Here is a 19,086-nt window from a genome sequence, read left to right on the forward strand (position 1 = left end):
CGTCAGCGTAAAGTTGCCGCTGAATTTTCGTTACAAGTAAAAACCGAGCTATCATTCCTGATAAGGCAATAGAAAGCATAATTGGAGGAGGGCGATCCCTAAAGAAATCTAAAACATTGCCACAGAAGAAGAAGCTTCCGCTTTACAAAAAAATACTCTGGAAAGTCGGTTTTGTTGGAAAACAGACAGCGGCAGTAGCATCTATATGATGTAAGATGCCTGTTTACTGTTTTATAAATAGAACGATGAGGGCGAATCTGGAAATTCTCGAAACAAAAACAACTTCTTAAATACTCCATTTGCGTTAAGAATATATACAACACTTGATTTCTTTCTTCGTTTGATATTTATAGCTTTATAAAGCTATAGACAACAGGTCGATCAAAAATTAAAAAAGGAAAAACTTGGCGTCGGTGCATGATATCATCATTGTCATCTTTGCTGACCGAGGATACAGCTGAACTTAGAATTTAAAAATTAAAGAAAGACATCACCAATGGTAAATTTTGAAAAAAGAATTTGGGTACTTTTCCTTTTTATTAGAAGCTAAAAGGGTAGTCTTATGCGTATATACATTAGCAGTAAAGAAACGGCGGGGGTGTGGGGGTGTGGGGGTGTCTAGATACGTTGCGCATATCCATTATGGCGTAACGTATTCTCTACAGAAGATGAAAAGAGGCAATCATATGAATAGAGCAGTGGTAGCACATTCCACGTACAAGAAACAGTACGTTCATCCCCAATGCATACACCGTACTTACTGTAAGGCTCTTACAATCCAAATCGTCTTTTTTGATTGCTAATGTACGCCTTGAATCAAACGAAACCCATCCTATTTGATTTTTAATCATAATAAGCAAGTAGCTAAATCATCTTCTATTTAATCTTTAAAGAATAACGTTGAAAAGAAGATCCCTTAGTGTAACCGACACTTAAAGCTCAAATGATATCAATTGTTGTGCTTTGAACATCTAGTTTTAAAAATCAATACGAGTGCTGTCTCTTACGACCTGTATTTTCTTTTTAAACTAGTCCTTTACTTCAAAAACACTTTTATTATCTGGACTTACTAGGATTGGGTTTGGTTTTTTTTTTTTTTTTTTTTTTTTTTTGCACTCTCTTTTTCCGTCTTTTTGATGTAGTTAACAACTTTTGGATAAAAAGAATGATCTCCATTCCTTTCTATTCATTACAATCTGTCCAACACTGTACTAATATTGCAAATATCTCTTGTGTCATGGTTAATAGTTCTCCACCAGTTTCTTTAACTATGCCTTACCTCTAAAGTTTTGCATGCAAAATAAACGTACTTGGCTTGCTCTCGATCAGTCCCAATCAAACATTCTGCGATTATCAAGTCGCAGCAGTCCAGTTTGGTTGGTGGCTTTCTAAGCTATCAAATGTTGCCTTTAGAAACAATACTTTGCGAGTCGATGTCTATTGTCCAGCCAAATTTGGTGGTTAAAATTTCTTTGAGCGAGAATTATTTCGTGTAAATAGTTCGAGTCTCCTTCCAAACACAAAGTTGGAATATAAGAAAGATAACAGCAGCAGCAATAGAAGAAAATATTGTATTTCTTATGTTTATTGTCAATTTTCTGCTCCAAATTAGACAATGTAGTATTATAGTATGTTCATACGCTGGTCAATTATAACACAACGTTTGATTCTAGATTGTCGTTTTCAAGGCTTTATCTTACAGTAAGTGAATGTGTCTTTTCAAATACAGTTCATTTATCTTGTGCCAAGAAGACACCTACCCGAAGAATACTGCATGTGTGTATATCTCAACAAAAATCAACGATTTTTACTTTATAGTGAAATGCTTATAGATTGACTATTTTAATATAAGAAGTAAAAAAAAGATTGGTACATATTATACAGTTAAACTTGCACATGGTTCTTTTCCTCTAACTTTTAAATTAATTGGAGATGGATGAACTTTTGAATTGCTAAGACGTTAATAAAGACTATTGGGCGTATTCACAAGGAAGGAACCAAATTATTGATTGCATAATGCTTGCCGCGCCTCAACATCATACTTCAGAAGTCGAATCCATTTCCTTTTTATTTTTTCTTTTTTTTTGCTTTTTTTTTTGGTTTCTGGAGAAACCAACCGTGCGCATTCTGCTCCCAACGAGAGACATAAACAGTCATTTATTCATCTCGAACTTTATACAGATGTAGCGTTGGGAGCCTGCATTATATTGTTTATAACGCTTTATATAATACTTACGGAAAAGGTATTCTGACATAAGGTCATTGATGGTAGTTTGAAATCCAAGGTTGAGTAACATACGTGAAAGAAGCAAGTGTTCTGCTATTCTAACACGCGTTTTAAAGACAGTAGACTAGTTCCATCTACGTTTTATCTGTATTTGGTTATAAGGAGACCTCGATTATTTGCAAATCAGATCCAGTGCCTTATATAATACTGAACACCTTGGAGAGATTTCACCTTACTGGTGGTAGAAGATTTTAATTATGCTTTCTTAAGACTACAAAATAATGTTGCAACGAGATCCTCAATGCCATCGTAGACAACCTCAAATTCGATGCCTTATGGCAGCTGTTTATTAGCTTCTTCAAAATAGCATTTCTCCTTTCGAAGTTCAAGTTGCGGACAAATCTCTTATCAAGCGTAGTAAAGTACATCCCTGTCATATGTAACTATCATCCCACATCTGAAATAGAGTTTATGGTAACAATCTAATAAGGATGTTTTAACTTGCCATGTTAGACTGTTTTCTTTCGAATCCCTTACTATAAAGGAGACCATTACTTCATTGCTGTATTTCAAAAGTTACTGCCGTATAGCGACTACAATTCTGATAACATATAAGTCATTAGCTGTTCTGTGATCCCTTACCGCTCTTTCAGATATCAATCCAGCTTATTTCAATTTGAATTACTTATGATAAGCTGCCATGAGTGCAATAATCAGTAATCACTCACTTACGTCCCACAGTGAGTGTAATCTTTTTTCTTTGTCTTCTTGTCAAAAAGCATGTGATAGCGTGAGTGTTCGAAAAAAAACGAAAAAGATATACTCTTGGTCAAAAGATTTTTATTTCAGACAGTTTTTTCGGTACTATCCTAACGTGCAAAGTCGAACAGTAATTGCTTCTTCATTGGTTCCTTGTCTCTATTATATTATGGATTCGATTTGTTACCCTTTTTTCATCTTTTTTAGTTTGCACCCTTTTTTATCGCTTTTCCAAAAATGAACAAAACTACGAACCTGGGGGTCCAGAAGACCAGAAAATTTTCCCTTTTGCCTTCTTTTCTTTTTTCGTTGTTTTCATTCCATTATTCACCATATTCGCCAAATCACTATGGCTCCTGTTCAAAACACCAAAACCGTGGTAGTGCAGCCTACTAGTGCACTCGACAAAATCAAGAAATCAATTGAGGATAAGGACTGGAAATTCTACTGTGCTCTTGCAGCTGGGTTAACCCTTGCAGGAGCAGGTGCTTATTATTTAACTTATGGTGGTGCTAGCAGCAAGAAAGGCAAAAAGAAGCCGTCTGCTAAAAAGAATACATCAGGTATGTGTTAGGATATACCTTATAGATAGAGTGCTAGTTTCAAGAATAAAGAAGCGCGTTTGAAAAAAAAAAAGAGTTAGTCAAAGCAGAACACCTAATCAACTGTTGGCTTTAATAGACAACCGCGATACCAAAGAAACCCCCATAGCATCTACACTCGCAGAAAAGACAACTACGTCTGCCCCAACCTCAACAACTGACGCGACAGCGGCAGCAGCAACAGCAACTACTGATGCTACCACTGTACCCGATTATATTAGCATGTCAGAAGCAGAAATCGCTGCCTTGACTACTGAAGTATGTTCACCCTTGTGTAAACTCACACTGCAAAGAAAAGGAAAAAAAGAAAAGTCGATTCAGGATACTGACAGTTTGAAAATCTCTTTTTTTCTGTTTGCTTGGTCGTTTACAGAAACGTGCTGAAGCAGCTCAATCTTTGAAAGCCAAAGGCAATGCGAAGTTCAGCAGCAAGGCTTATGAAGAAGCAGCAGAACTTTACACGTTAGCGCTCAAATTCAAAGCCGATCCCATTTTCTTTGCCAATCGTGCTGCTTGTTATGCTAATTTAGGATTCAACGATCGTGTTATCGAGGACTGTAATGAAGCACTTCGTTTAGATCCCGTTTATGTCAAGGCTTTGAACAGACGTGCTTACGCTTTAGAAAAGAAGGGCGAGTTGGAAGATGCTCTTTATGGTATGAATTCGAGGAAAGCATTTAACAAATGATGGACTACACCTGTTATACTTACATTTACTCTCATTTTCTTGGGCTTATGTAGATTTCACTTGCGTTTGCATTCTTGATTCCTTCAAAAATGATGCTGCTAGTCAAGCTATGGAACGTGTATTGAAGCTTGTCTCAGAAAAGAAGGCAAAAGAAATTATGAAGGTAAAAGAATAATAAGCGAGAATTTAATTGAGCGAGACAGAGGATATGCGTGCATATGAATTGGGCAAGAAAAACGGATGTACAACACCGATTGACGTACGAGCCAGGGTATCAAAAATGTAACTGTTAGGACTGACTCTTAATGGTATTGTCACTTAATTAGACGAAAAAGCCTCGCTTGCCATCTCCTACATTCGTTAATGCCTACCTTGATTCTTTCCGTCCTGGTAAAGAAGGAAATTGAACTTCTATCTCATTTTCTTAATAGAAAGTCTAACCCATCCGTTCTCTTCTCATAGTTGTACAAGATTTAGCAAGTATTGCTGATGAAGAAACCGGTGACGCTTATTATGCTAAGGCTTATCGTGCTATTGCTGAAAAGGATTATAACAGCGCCTTAGAAGCATGCGAAAAGGCTGTTGAATTGGGCTGTTCAAAGGCATATCAAGCCTACGCCTTGAATTTGATGGGTACATTTGCTTTCTTGAAGGGCAATACTTCTCAAGCCCTTGATTATTTCAATAAGGCAATTGAAGCCGATCCTAAATACGTTCAAAGTTATATCAAAAGATCCAGTATCTATATGGAACAAGGTGAGGAAACAGTAGAACATGGCAAAATGCAGTTGGGAAAGAGTAGATGAAAGAACTTACAGGGATTAATTATCTATTTCAATCACCGTTCATTATTATAGGCGATGTTGAAAGCACCTTTAAACAATTTGACGAAGCCATTGCTATCAACCCCAGCGATCCTGATATCTATTACCACCGCGGTCAAGTCAATTACATAAGCGGCAACTATGATGCTGCTGCCAAAGATTATAGTGAAAGCATCAAACTCGATGATTCCTTTGTCTATGCTCACATTCAATTGGGAGTTGTTCAATACAAGTTAGGCTCTGTTTCATCCTCCATGTCTACATTCAAAAACACACTCAAGAAATTTGCCAACAGCACCGATGTTCACAACTATTACGGTGAACTTTTAGTGGACCAACAAAAATTACCTGAAGCCATCGAAATGTTCGGTAAAGCCATGACATTAGACCCCAAGAACCCCCTTCCTTACATCAATAAGGCTATGCTAATGTATCAAGTGATGGGTGATGTTGAAGAGGCCACACAATTGTGTAAAAACGCTCTAGAGATGGATCCGGCTTGTGATGCGGCCGTAGCTTCACTTGCTCAAATTCTTTTGGAACAAGGAAAGCCAGAAGAAGCCCTCCAGTATTATGAAATGGCTATTGATTTGGCCAGAACAGAAGCTGAGTTGGAACATGCAATCTCATATGTTGAAGCTACAAAGACACAAACCAAATTTGCAAAGGATTTCCCTGATGCTGCTGCCAAATTGAGAGCTTTAAGAGCTTAAAATACTTCCAAGACTTGTTGCTTAAAATAAGTCATCGATCTCTTATTGTCCGTACCATCCAATCTTTTTGCTGTTGAAATCACAGCCCGTTACTTTTCAATTCTCTTTAGATATTTTGTATAATATTTTAACCATTTCTTATAAACCACTACCTACTTATTTTTTGATCGAAACAAGATTTCTACAACCTATTTTATCCATTTGTATACAATGATTGGAAGCCGACAATAAAAAGTTGGCTTACAGGAAACAATTGTCCTCATATACCATCTCTCCTAACATCACAGAACTCGAACATAAGCTCTGTCAGCTATCAAAAGCACTTTTTTGAATCATTGATTGAAGACCGGAAGAAAATATAATAGTGTGTTTATTACAAGTGTTCCAAAGCGAATAATAATAGAAAAACTGCTGTTGCTGATATGCTGTTGATCTTCATAAGTTCTACTTTAAACCTTGAAACCACGAGAAGCACGCTTACCACGAGCGCGTTCGAACTTACGACCCTTAGAGCGAACATAGGGCTTCTTGTTCTTGTGGGGACCCATACCGAAGTGCTTAACAGCTTCACGGTTGTTCTTGGCACCACGGACGAGGATAGTGTTGGAACCAGTAGGGGCACGGAGGGCCAATTGATCCAAAGTCAAAACTTCACCACCAGCCTTCAAGATACGGGCCTTAGCGGTCTTGGTGAAGTGAAGAGCAGCAACGGAGAGCTTGGGGACTTCCAAGAGACGGGAGTCATCAGTGACGGAACCGACAACAACCAAAGTCTTACCTTCCTTGTTGTTCTTGACAAGACGAGAGACGGTGACAGGGGGACGGTTGATGCGAGACATAAAGAGACGCTTCAAGACGACCTTGTTGAATTCAGCATCAGTACGGCGAGCAAGGAAACGGTAGAGCTATATTTCAAGGTATAAGTGGTTGATACAATACGTGTGAGTTGATATGAAGATACATTTAGAGTAGTCGTTTGCTATATGGATGGTCTAAAGCACATCTATTAGAACGAAATCGGATCTATGATAATTACCTTGACAAGCAAAGCCAAGTAGACGTTGTCAGACTTGGGAGCAGTACGGTTGGAGTTCTTAACGTGGTGTTTTTTGAGATCGATACCCTAAATGTAGCAAAGAAGTAAAGTCAAAGTTAGACGCTGTCGCTTTGCAAACAGATTTCTCCATGACCATCCGAATGCATCATCGGCTACTGTCGCTCTCCTTTAACATCTATAACTTTTCGAACAATATCCATCCATTCATCCGTCCATTTATTTAAACTCTCCATTTCCCATCCATCCATTCTCGCCTTCCATCATCATGTTATTAATCATTACCATTTCAAATTATTAGCAACCGGTCGTTAGACTGTGTCCAAGAAAAGAGGGAAATTCAATCTTATTACACTTTTGATGTTTTAACTTTCACCCTAACTCACTCATTCCACCCACCAGCTCTTTTTTTTTTTTGCCTGGACCAAGTTGTCTTACCACTTTCCCCGAACGAGTCTGGCTTAATTCTCTCGGGTTGAAAATGGCCTCAGTCCGGTTGCTTCAAGGAATTCTGCGGATGTTCAAATAGAGCACGGCAAGAAACAGGAGCCTGAAAGTGCAAAAGTCCGACCATTTCCAACAAAACAAAGCATGACAATCTTATATTTTATGAGGATTCAATTCGAGGTATTACTATCTAGCTGCATATACTGTAAGTAACAGTAAAGGTCGTATCGTATTATTTAGAGCAGTGTAATTTACTTTTTTTCTTTCATAACAAATTGTTGATCTTCCTTAATTCTGTGGTTGTTATTGCTTTGATTCAATGTCAGACGCTTTGACAGCTGCATTCAACTCCACATTTACGTTCTTGATACCCCTCCCTCAGTTTTTATCTTTCTTTGCTTCACCATAACACAATGCCGCGCATTCACTCTATGCTCATCACCACCTTTCGTGCTCAACATGCTCGAGCCCTCGCTGGATTGAGACCAGCATTTGCTCAGCGTACTTTAGCCACCGGCGTTTCCAATAATATCGCAAGTACTATACCGCCCGTCCCCACCAGCACCGCTACGTAAGTACAGTAAAAATAAATACATGTCTGGTTAAGGACTGAGAACTAATATGAATGAAACACATCCTTCTTTGTTCGAATATAACCCAACTATTTGCTTTACAGTTCAAATAAACAGCAAGAGCAGCAACAAGGTCAAAACAAGGAGGCTGAAGCTGACCCACGTCTTCATATGTTGAAAGCTACTTTACCCTTCATTAATCAATACGGTTGGTCTTCAGAAAGCATCATTCATGGTGCTCGTAGCTTAGGTTATCCTTCTGTTGCCCATGGATTATTTCCCGGTGGTGAAGCAGGTTTAATTGATGCCTATCTAACTCAACAACGTCAAGAATTCAAAGAATTAGTGAAAGAAAAATACACAAACGGGGAATTAGAAGGGTAATAGCTATACATAGAGTGTTATGGTTTAAGACAGGAAAAACAGACTGAACTATCTGTATCCATATGATAGCTTGGATTTAAACGAAAGAGTCAAAGCATTAACGTCCCTTCGATTGGATATGAACAAGGCTTATATTCGTAAATGGCCCGAGGCACTTGCCATTATGGCTCGTCCATCCAATTTAAAAATGTCACTCAAGCATTTGGGAGATATTGCAGATGATATCTGGTACTATGCCGGTGATCGAAGCCCTGATGTAAATTTTTTTTCCCCTCGCTAAATGAGTTGCATTATTCGAGCACTAACATTTGTATCAATGAACCGTATATAGATGAACTGGTATACACGACGTGGATCACTAGCAGCCATTTATAGTGCATGTGAACTTTATATGATTAGCGATATGAGCCCTGATTTCATAGAAACTGACAGATTCTTGAACAGAAGATTGAATGAAGCAGCCTGGCTTGGTGGAACAACACGCCAACTGGGTACAATGCTTTCCTTTGGTGCAAAGAGTATGTTGAGCATGCTTAATAATGTAAGGTTCTTTTCAGACATATACTTGCATTAGCTGGATGGTTTATTTTTCTTACAAACTTTTACAATATAGCGCGGTGGTAAAATCTAGTATCATTGAACTTGGGTATGATAAAGTGAAAATTATAACAACATGATAGTGCAAGCCCTGACAATAACAGTTGTATATAATTGAAGAGATGAATGAAGACATAATTTTAAATTCTTTTAAGCAATAGCCCTTTGCTGTAGATGTGTTTTATGATGCTTGGTTTATGTACAGAGAGAAAATGAGTATTTGTGATAGGTATAAAATGAATATCTGATAATCTAGTTGCTCTAAGTTAAGTTGTTGAATAGACGGTATTATTACAGTTGTTTGATATATGTTGGTAATAAGATGTGATATCAAAACCCGATTTTGCCGAAATCCACTCCGCTGTCTGACCTAGAGTAAAGTCCACCCAAGTCTTGGTTCTTGTGGGCGATTTTTTTAATAACCAACTTAATCCATGGCACAAAGTTTCAACTCCCAACGGCAAAAAGGGCGGATGACTCTTCTTCCAAGTCATCGTATTCTGCATAGTATTAGCAGTTGTTGTTGTTGTTGCTGTGGTCATAAATCTTCTTATAAAGATGGGTAAGTCCAATAGGACGGTATCATAACCATAATCTATTACAGTCCACAATATATCCATCAAGATGTTGGCAATATGTCGAGCTACAGCAAGCATGCCGTGTTCTAATGCATACCAGAATTTACATTGCATGTGCGAAATTGTATCGAAAAGGAGACGGTTATGAGAAAGGTAATAATAGTGGTATTCATTGTTGACACTCTCCTCTTCTTCATCATTGTAGTTGTAGCGGTAATAATGGCTGCTGTCACTGCTCATGCTCTTGCTTGAACTGATAGTCAGTGCAGACACTCTTTCGGCTACTGTGTCTATTCTACTGCTATTACTGTTCGCACTATTCGTACTGCTGTTGCTGCTGCTTGTAATAGGATAAAGGGGCTGCATGAAACAGAGAACCTTACCATTCTCAATGGTCATCACTGTAAGTTCTGTTCTGAAGAACGTAGCCGAGGAAATTTCGTCTAGTTGCTGCTGCTGCTGAAGTGGTTTTAATAATCGGACTGAGAACGTAATCATGACGGTAGAAGAGGTTGACGAGGTACGATAATATTTTGTTGCTTGACTAAGGCCTGCACAAAATCTTTGTAGATCATCCGTATGTATGTATTTCATGATGGGTTGACCCACATCCATTCTAATTGTATTGCTATAGTTGTCGTCAAGATGAAAAATAGCATCGATTGTACCATACTGCGTCAATCGAGTAATGATCATCGTATGCTTATTATTCTTATTCTTATGAACTGTATTCGTAGTAGTAAGATGCTGTTGCTGTCCTCGACTGCTCTCCGTGATATCTGTACAAACAATGGTGTTGTCTTGTTCATGAATGCAGACACATAGCGTCTTACGTTTCAGTTTCAGCTTCTTCTTCTGAATGACAGGGATGAGTGTCTGTACAAACGTATAAGGTGTCGTCTGGTCATGAAACAAGAGTTCCCATATTTCATTGATTTCTTTCAGTGTCGGATCGTACCCTAAAAGTTGTATCATTTCTGCTGAACAGAAGGATACAATCATCTGTTGAGCTTTGTTCTTTTTATACTTCAGACAACCGGTTGTAGTCTGTTGTTGTAAAGGGCAATTCTTTAGTGTGTGTTGCTGATACATTCTTTGAGATTTAACAGAATAAACAAAAGTAAATGAAAGGAAAGAAAGAAAAAGGACGAAAAAATCACAAGCAAGATAATATGAAATACATGCACATGTAACAAAAAAAAGTCAAATTAGTATTTTTATCCTCAAAAAAGTAAAAGACCACTTTAACCCATGACCCATTTTCCATTCCATGTGGAAATTAATTGTAGCAAGCAATAATCACTATCATCAAAGTAAACACTTTTGTTCTTGATATCTTTGTCTTACTGTTTAATAGCTAGCCAAAATAAAAAAGAAAACTACAGTAATAATAACACATTATTGTTAAGGAAAAAAAAAAAAAAAAAAAAAAAAGGTACTATAATAGAATGTCATTATTTGATGTTTGGGGGGATCAGTATATGACCATCTTTTTTTTTTTTTTTTGTTTTTTTTTTTGCTGGTCTCGACGTTGCACCAGCTGCATTAATCATTCTCTTTCTTCAGATTTATGGGGTTGCTTGTACTAGTAGGAGTATTTGTAGTGGTACTTGCAGCATCGGTACTTTTGTCACCGCTACTGCCACCAGTTGCACCTGACATATGTTATAGAAAGTTTTCAGAATTTTTAGCCTCGTATAAATGTCATAGGCGACAATTCTCAGTTTTATGATATAATATTGAAGTTACCTGATTTGGGAATAGTAGAGGTAGTAGAAGAGCTTTTCTCATCCCCTTTTTTATGTTGATAAGCTGAAGTATGACTATTGCTGTAATGAGTCTTGTGAGTGCTAGAATTACGGTATTGTTGCTGACGGTGACGTTGGTAAGGGTAGGCTGTTGAAGGTGGAGGGGATGTGTACGCGTAATAAATAACAGTAGGGTGAGGTTCCAAGTAACTGTCAGCAGCACTACTATTACAGTGTGGATGACTGTAGTATGGAGATGCAGAAGATGCTATAACAGCAGTACCGTTATAGCCATAGTAGGGTCTGCCGCTGTTTATTGTTGGTGGTGCTGGAATTGAGCTAAAACTGTTAGTATAATATTGGTCTAAAAAAGGCAATAGGAAACCATAGTTCAGTATGAATGAACAAATCAGATAGAACGTATAAGATTGTATGACGTTATTGGGAATCCTTTATTACCCACCCTTATTACCATAATTAGCACTATCGTTGAAATGTTCGTTATGAGTTGTATAAGGTGGCAGGGGACTACATTCCATCACAGACGGGAAAGAAAATCCTTGTCCATTGAAATCAGCACGGTGATAGTAGTCCTGAAGGTTTTCTGTAGTAGGAGAAGTAACCTTTTTGAGCAGAAAAAGAAAAAGTTATAGATAGCATACGTTATGTGAAATACTTAGCATAGAGCATACGAGCTTGTCTGTTACCTTTTGACTATTCATTGCACTATAGCCATCGGTGTAATTATCAGCAGTGGTGGTCATGGCTGGACTGCTTGCAGTCATGATATAGGGTTCGTACGTATACGCACCGTGATTTGTAAATGGATAAAACATATATGGAGCAGGGAAAGGGTATTCTTCTTCTTCCGCTGACGTTACCTGTTGATGCCGCTGCTGCTTATTTTGAAACATCGACATATCATAATAGCCAATACCCGTCACCTGATAAACAGCTCCTAGTGCTGGTGCCACTGAGCCATCCACAGCTGCAGAGGACGCAGTATGCTGGGTTTGCTGAGGATGCTGCTGGGGAGGATAGTACGGTATCATGTTTGGATGTCTATTTGTAGTTTGAGACTGCTGGTAGAGGTACCGATTGTTATTGCTGGGATAAAACTGACGGTAGCAAACACGAAGAATTCTTTCTCTATACAGATTGCCATTCTATAGCATTTGTATAATTGTTACTGTTTGCAATTTCAATGACCATTTTTCGCCATTGGGTGGGCGAGATATCACTTACCTCTTGGTCAATGGCATTAGAGGCCTGTTGCTCGTTGCGATATTTGATAAACGCAAAAACTTTATTCGAGCTCGTCTCAACACTATTTGTATACTTGCGGGAGTAGTCGCTGCGGTTTTGACTACCGTTATTGTTGCTGTTACTGCAACGCATTTGCTCACGGGAATGATAACTAGGCTTGCGTATGATATGTATACGTTTAATGCTACCGTATTGCTCAAATTTTGTCCTCAGCTGCTCTTCTGTTAAGTTATCTGGAAGGTTACCAATAAAGATACTTGATTTGTCCAATCGACTATAAACGGAACCATAAGCATCATGGGCAGCAGCAACGCCACCGTAAAAACCATGTAGGTTGCTTGCATCTAGATTAGAAGCCCATTCTACGAACCATTGTTGTTCTTCATTTGCAGCGGTAACCAGTTGGAAACTAAGATGGTCAGCATATTTCAAGGTCTATCAAACACATAAATCAGGAGTTGAGTAAGAATTACGTTTTTTGCTATCTTTCTTAATGACAGGCGCTCTCACCAGAAAGGCTTTGATCGCATCATCACGGTACTTATACTTGATAAAGACAGAGTAAAACTTTCCATGTGGTTGCAATACAGAAACATCTTCGATTTCACCAAATTCAACCAAAGACTCTTGAATATACTTCTTGTTGAATGGTTGACTCAAAGAGACAAGACATATGGACCGATTGACTCTAGCAGGTTCACAACGCACACTTCTACCATTTAAAATAGTACCAGGGGCTTCTTTTAAAGCGACCCTACTATCTGACACAGACTGCAAGAATAACGTCAATCAACGGGTTCACCTTTATTGTTGTTGTCTAACATGAAAACTCACGCCGAGCCTACCTCATACTGTACAAACGCATAGGGTCTACCCAACCAATCTTTAAACACTTTGACACCTAGTAAATCACCCCATCGCTGGAAATGGGCGTAAACAGCTTGCTGCAACTCATCATCCTCAATATCTTTATTCAAACTGTTCAAATGAATGGATATGTGTGAGTAAATACAGCCCGGTCATAGTTGACATCAGAGAGTCAAGTAGACAACAAAAAGAACGACTGATAAATATAACCTTGCAACAAAGATACAGGCAGCCGGATTGTCTCTTTTTCTCTCTACTGCCGTACTATTACTACTATTGCTAGAGCTACTACTACAAGAGCTGTGATGGCTTGCGGTAGCTTTCATTAGAAGATGGCTATCTAATGGCTCTTGTTCTTGATCCTGAACAAATTCGATCACACTGGTAGACGTCATATTCAAAAGCCACAAATGTTTTGATAAATCAAATTGATAGCAGAAGGAAAAGTAAAGAAAAGAAGAGAATGAGATCGAAAGAAGAGATGCGTTTTATAGTTTAAGATCTCATTTTCTTCTCTCTCTTGAACTTTCTAACACCCAAGTGTAGATAAAATTGTCAGAAACGCGCTTTTTCATTCAAAAGTGTTTTGATAAATTGATCCGGTTCCTCATTAGAATCGTAGGCGGAATATGAAAGTTAAAACTCAGAAGCGTAAGAGCCCAGAGATACACATTTCCACCCGCGTTTTCCTTGGCTTTTTGTTTCAAATGAAAAAGCATTGCTACTTTTCAAAGAGCAAACAATAATATGGGCAAAAGAGAGTTACCAACAAGGCATAACTTTCTGACAGAAGCCATACAAGAATTATTAGAATCAAGTAAAATATTTTTCTAAATGAATGAGCAACAATAACATAACAACAACATGGAAATATGTATATTTTTGTCCTTATACTTTTTATCATTTTTTCCCCCAAACTGGTACAATCAAACTATAAAATATTTTGTTAGAGGTGACGGATAATGAACGTTTGATCGATCAGCGTGCCATCTTAACCATTACATCCAACACTGACTTGATCAAAGAATATCCTTATGACAACACACCAATACTGCCTTCTCATTTGTCTAATGATTCGACGCCTACTTCATCCTCTCCTACCACACCCAACCGATCAGCAGCAGTAACTGCAGCAGAGAGAAAAGCAGTCGAGATCAAACAGATACCAGACGTACGTATTATTGAGCCTATAACACGAAGAAGTCTCAAGCAGCATAAAGCGAAAGCTAGAAAAGCATTGACGAAAAAAACGCCCAAAGATGGAAAGGATACAGAGGCAACACCATCCAACGGTACAGCAGTGAAAGTCGATGATATGGACGGTGTTGATGATGAAGAAGAAGAGATATCCGATGAGTTCTATTTGAAGAGACATCGAAGGCACGAAATGGAAGAGAAAAAACAAAAAAATCGTGAAAAAGAAATGTTACGACATGGCTATTATCAACAAAAACAACTAGTTGAACGTATAAAGTCTATGGATAAAATTGTGTTGCAATCTATCGTCTCATCCATACGTCATCGGACCAGCAGTCAGCAGCAGTCAAATAAAGAACAAGGCAAGGGAAAGACAAACACAGTGGCAGGAAAGAAGAAACAGGAACAGCAACAACAACTGTCTGAAGAGAATGTTAGTAACACCAATAAGAAGGCGGACGAAGAAGATTATTTAGACAACCTGCATCAGAGGTTATTGTATGATGCTTTGGAGCATTTGAGAAGATATGAGTTGTTAGGCTTCAGTTCTGGGGTCAGCAATAATATAAACACAGCTTCTTCATACCAACAGTCAAACCATCATCAAAGTAGTAGCGCGTATCATATAGCCAATGATTTTAGAGAAGAGGTGGAAGAGCAAGAGGAAAGAAATGAACAAGAGCAGAATCAGGAAGATGAGAAAGAGAAACCTGATAATAATGATACAACAGTAACTGAAAAATCGAAAACGTCTCCTGATGACGCTGTTACAGTCAGTGACGATAGTAGGAAAAAGAGAATAAACATCAGTAAGGATTTCAAAGAGGCTTTGGAAATGGAAGAAAGAGTTCAAGGATCAAGAAGAATAGGAACCTTTGGAGGCAATCCCATTTTGACGGGCGGCGGTCGCGGCATGACAGGTTCGCGTCGTTCAACCCGTCATGTATTAGCATTCGGGCATAAAGTACCAGATTTTGAAATTGAGGAATTTGAATTGCCTCGTTATATTGTTGAAGATTGGAAGGCGTCAGCGTTGGAGCAAAAGCGAAAAAAGACACGGAAGAGTAGCAATCCTTCGGATACCGAAGGAGAGAAGCAATCCCTCCCGTAGATCAGCCTCTATACGTACCTATAGTTCATTTTTCCATCACACATATTTAAAGACATGGTTCATTTTCTTTTTTCTCCATAGGCTGCTGCCATTACTTAATTTTATTTGTATATATTGATCATTAATAAAACTGATACCATTCCTTTTTCTATCTACGTGTTTTAACAGATCAAATGAAATAAGCAACTGATAAGGTTGGTATACTTAACGTAATAAATACTCAAAATAGTAAAGGTGCTGATTCATTTGCTGCTGCCCTATCACTGTTAACATCACTGTCTCTCCCTCTCATCATTAAACTATTTTTTAGACTTGAAAAGACACCATTGAACAGAAAAACACCCAGAACCAAGATCATGAAACCAATCAATTCAATCCAAGAGAACGTGTCCCAGCCATAATGGATGGCAATCGCCCATGTCAACAGTGTCCTTAAAGTGTCAATCATACTACGACCGGGTACTCCCATCGTGGTACTCACTGCCAATCCGAAAAAGTTAAACATAGCCACCATGAGAGCCAAGGCGATCCCGCTCTGCCATAACAAAGCATGCCGTACCATATCTTGAATACCTTGCATAACATCAAATTCATCTTGTCCAAAAAGAGCCGAAATCAGTAAGCTACTACCTAGGAGAACAGTACCAAAGATGCCTTCAATACCCATAGCGCGTACGGGATCCAGATGATGACGATCCATAAGATATTCCTCAAGAATAAATTGTCCAGCTACTAAAAGTTGGGCGATAACCAAACAAATAATACCAAATAAAAAGAAGCAAGTCGTAGTTGAAGTATTGATAGGAATAACAGTACTGGCTTGTTGTTGTTGTTCCAACAGTATCTTTATCATCATCTGGTTGCTATTATTATTAGGAATAACAGTGTTGGTTTGTTGTTGCATAATAAAATAGGTAGTACCAGCTGTAATGGTAAAAGTACCCAGTAAAATTGCAGTAATGGCTACCCATTCCTTTGGTAAAAATCGACGAGATAAGAATAAAAAACTAAAAACGGCCGAGAATCCCACAATACTGCTTTTCATCATCTGATATATTGAAGGAGTGGTATATATGAGACCTAGATTAAGAAGCTAATAGTAGTAATATCGAAAGAAACGCAACGACTATAAGCATATCATACAATTCACCATCATCATTTACGAATTCTTTAACAAAAATTAATCTACTTGTTACCGTTGTGGCAATGAGATCACACGCACTCGGCAAAATGAACCAGGCTGTTGACCAGCTCCAAGTAACACCATATCCAATACTAGTACTCAGAGTAGGAATATCATTATTTTGGTCCGTTTCAATTATGGTTGATTCATTTGCTGCTGCCGCTACTACTGTATTATATGTTGCCTGATGCTGTTGTTGTTGTTGTTGTTGTTGTTGTTGTTGTTGTTGCTGCTGCTGCTGCTGCTGAATGATAGAATCCAGCATACCTGCATCCATAGAGAAATAAGATGACTTTGTTATCAAATGTATGAGAACGATACATATAATTTCTCCCAAAAAGATCATGGCTGTTTGTAACAAAGGTTGTTTGAAATAATGAAAATTCCTTTGGCCATGTTCATCCGCTGTCTCGTTATCAATTTTTTGGTTGTTTTGGAAAGCCAATAGTAGAGGAATGCCAACACCTAATTTACATTGTCTATATCTTTAGTCTCTTTTTCTCTTTAATGCCGAGACGCGTTTTGTCTGTTTGCCAAAATTGATACACCCATCTGCACTACAGTTTATCATTTTGTATGATTTCCTTACCCGAAAATAATAGACCAAGCGTTAGAATAACAGTGTAAACCACTGACATACTTGTACAAAGCAAAAGACAGAAGTCAAAAAAGAAGGAAAAAAAAAAAGAAAGAAACTTCGACAAAGATAAAAGCAAAAAATCCTTTGAATTTCAAAATGAAACTTTTTACGTTAAACTAAGCACTAACCCCTTAATTGTTATAAGAGACGGCACCTCCGTCGATCCTCACTTATTATAAACTCTAATTGGACATTAACGTTTTATGCACTAATAAATGGTCTTTTGAAAACGATCTAATCAAAATCGATCTGCTCTATATCAGTCCATGATATTCGATAACTTTTTAAAGGAGAAGAATTCAGTCGTTATATGGCTTTTCAGGAAAAAGCGATTTCTTGTAGAAGAATATGAATATACTATTGCTTAATGAATCAGTAGTTGGCAAGTAACTCAAGCCATTCATACTCTTAGTCTATCTAGTATGCCAAACCTCGTTGTCTTTTTTGTATAGTTTACGTATTGGGTTGCTAGTTGTAGCAGACAGACTAAATTCTCTTATTGGCTCAGTGTATTTTTCACTTGCTCAGTTATTGAAGAGTCACCAAATGACATGTGCCACAAAGGTCATGCTGATGCTTAAGACTTGCACATACATCCTAGTCTTCTGAAGACAGAATGTTATCTTTCTATAACTCTAATTGCCCCGAATTTTTGAGCAACCCTGAGTAATGTTATGAACGGAAAACGCATTGATATATTTCCTCGGATGTCCTAAGATACATGGTGATAGAAGAAGAAAAGAACTTGGTTGGAAGAATATATTACTTTAGAAATCCTTGAGATAGTAAAAATAATGCAGAGTTTACTTCGAAATCAATTGATCTGCGCATTTTTAATGTATATCTGGCATTTTATACTTGCAAGCATTGGTAAAGAACAAAAATGGATAAAAAAAAAGTAACCAAAATTCAAATTATTTTACTAAGTGTTCAAATATGGCTGATAATCGTTTAGCTATCAATGAAAAAGTAGATGGAATTACTGTATTAAATCCTGCGCTTGCCACAGTTTGTTTTGCTATGAAGATACTACGTGAAATGAATCACTTCTTGTTATTCCTACTGTCTCCTAGGATCAACGAAACAGTGCATCCAAGTTATCAGTTGTCTAACACTAAGAATAGATGCAATACTTCAAAAACTGAATAGAAACAATAATATACTTTTGAAAGATCTTTTTTCATTGTTTTACTACACCTGTTTTTAAGGCTTCAATTATAAATGTTAACGTTGGCAAAGCTAAGGACGCTCCAAAATTTTCTTTTGAGCTAGAGGACACTGTACCTTTCTAATTATCTTACCAAGTTTAATAGCGTTCAAAACCTACAAAAATCTTTACTAAGTTATTCGATTAAATCTCCAAGATACCAATAGTATATTACTAAGAGCACAATCTGATCTGATAAGCTAGAAAATCTACCTATATCTTGAAAGAAGGTTCTCCGCGTATCAAACAAAAAAAAAAAAGAACTCGAACGGGGTAGCAGTCAGCTAACTACTGGTAATTACTGAGCAAAGCATCGAATGTCAATGAAACCTCAATTCCATATTGCCTAAAAGTTCAATCAAAATGAAGCTACGTAAAATCCTATACAGTATTCATGAATGTCGACTTATGGAATAATCTAG

The 19,086-nt window shown here is 37.8% G+C and overlaps 7 protein-coding genes across 7 annotated transcripts; 3 read left to right on the plus strand and 4 right to left on the minus strand.

Annotated features, from left to right (window-relative positions):
• Positions 1–3,335: 3,335 nt before the first annotated feature.
• BDF20DRAFT_904021 (uncharacterized protein) lies at positions 3,336–5,813 on the plus strand (the record flags this gene model as incomplete). The annotated part of the gene is made up of 7 exons (XM_053082971.1): positions 3,336–3,549; positions 3,668–3,846; positions 3,962–4,244; positions 4,330–4,439; positions 4,603–4,666; positions 4,739–5,032; positions 5,134–5,813. 7 exons carry the CDS (start codon positions 3,336–3,338, stop codon positions 5,811–5,813), a joined length of 1,824 nt encoding a protein of 607 aa, XP_052940527.1.
• Positions 5,814–6,262: 449 nt separating this feature from the next.
• Positions 6,263–8,432, minus strand: BDF20DRAFT_904022 (60S ribosomal protein L18-B; the record flags this gene model as incomplete). The annotated part of the gene is made up of 3 exons (XM_053082972.1): positions 6,263–6,718; positions 6,850–6,936; positions 8,430–8,432. 3 exons carry the CDS (start codon positions 8,430–8,432, stop codon positions 6,263–6,265), a joined length of 546 nt encoding a protein of 181 aa, XP_052940528.1.
• A 701-nt stretch (positions 8,433–9,133) lies between these two features.
• BDF20DRAFT_909076 (uncharacterized protein) lies at positions 9,134–10,537 on the minus strand (the record flags this gene model as incomplete). Its single annotated transcript, XM_053083544.1, has 1 exon — positions 9,134–10,537. The coding sequence occupies one exon, from the start codon at positions 10,535–10,537 to the stop codon at positions 9,134–9,136; it is 1,404 nt and encodes a 467-aa protein (XP_052940529.1).
• Positions 10,538–10,963: 426 nt separating this feature from the next.
• On the minus strand, positions 10,964–14,004 carry BDF20DRAFT_997187 (uncharacterized protein). Its single transcript, XM_053085435.1, has 8 exons — positions 13,537–14,004; positions 13,305–13,437; positions 12,970–13,230; positions 12,439–12,894; positions 11,901–12,359; positions 11,657–11,816; positions 11,195–11,557; positions 10,964–11,100 (listed from the first exon to the last, which is right to left on the minus strand). The coding sequence occupies exons 1-8, from the start codon at positions 13,719–13,721 to the stop codon at positions 10,991–10,993; spliced, it is 2,127 nt and encodes a 708-aa protein (XP_052940530.1). The 5' UTR covers positions 13,722–14,004; the 3' UTR covers positions 10,964–10,990.
• Positions 14,005–15,743, plus strand: BDF20DRAFT_843762 (uncharacterized protein). Its single transcript, XM_053079580.1, has 2 exons — positions 14,005–14,143; positions 14,277–15,743. Exons 1-2 carry the CDS (start codon positions 14,074–14,076, stop codon positions 15,632–15,634), a joined length of 1,428 nt encoding a protein of 475 aa, XP_052940531.1. The 5' UTR covers positions 14,005–14,073; the 3' UTR covers positions 15,635–15,743.
• On the minus strand, positions 15,744–17,046 carry BDF20DRAFT_843766 (uncharacterized protein). Its single transcript, XM_053079581.1, has 2 exons — positions 15,945–17,046; positions 15,744–15,828 (listed from the first exon to the last, which is right to left on the minus strand). The coding sequence occupies exons 1-2, from the start codon at positions 16,680–16,682 to the stop codon at positions 15,796–15,798; spliced, it is 771 nt and encodes a 256-aa protein (XP_052940532.1). The 5' UTR covers positions 16,683–17,046; the 3' UTR covers positions 15,744–15,795.
• A 951-nt stretch (positions 17,047–17,997) lies between these two features.
• On the plus strand, positions 17,998–19,033 carry BDF20DRAFT_843770 (uncharacterized protein). The gene is made up of 3 exons (XM_053079582.1): positions 17,998–18,326; positions 18,412–18,790; positions 18,878–19,033. Exons 1-2 carry the CDS (start codon positions 18,252–18,254, stop codon positions 18,604–18,606), a joined length of 270 nt encoding a protein of 89 aa, XP_052940533.1. The 5' UTR covers positions 17,998–18,251; the 3' UTR covers positions 18,607–18,790; positions 18,878–19,033.
• The last annotated feature ends 53 nt before the right edge of the window (positions 19,034–19,086 follow it).

This window comes from Mycotypha africana (genome assembly GCF_025528875.1).
Source record: "Mycotypha africana strain NRRL 2978 chromosome Unknown BDF20scaffold_1, whole genome shotgun sequence".
Lineage (NCBI taxonomy): Eukaryota > Fungi > Mucoromycota > Mucoromycetes > Mucorales > Mycotyphaceae > Mycotypha > Mycotypha africana.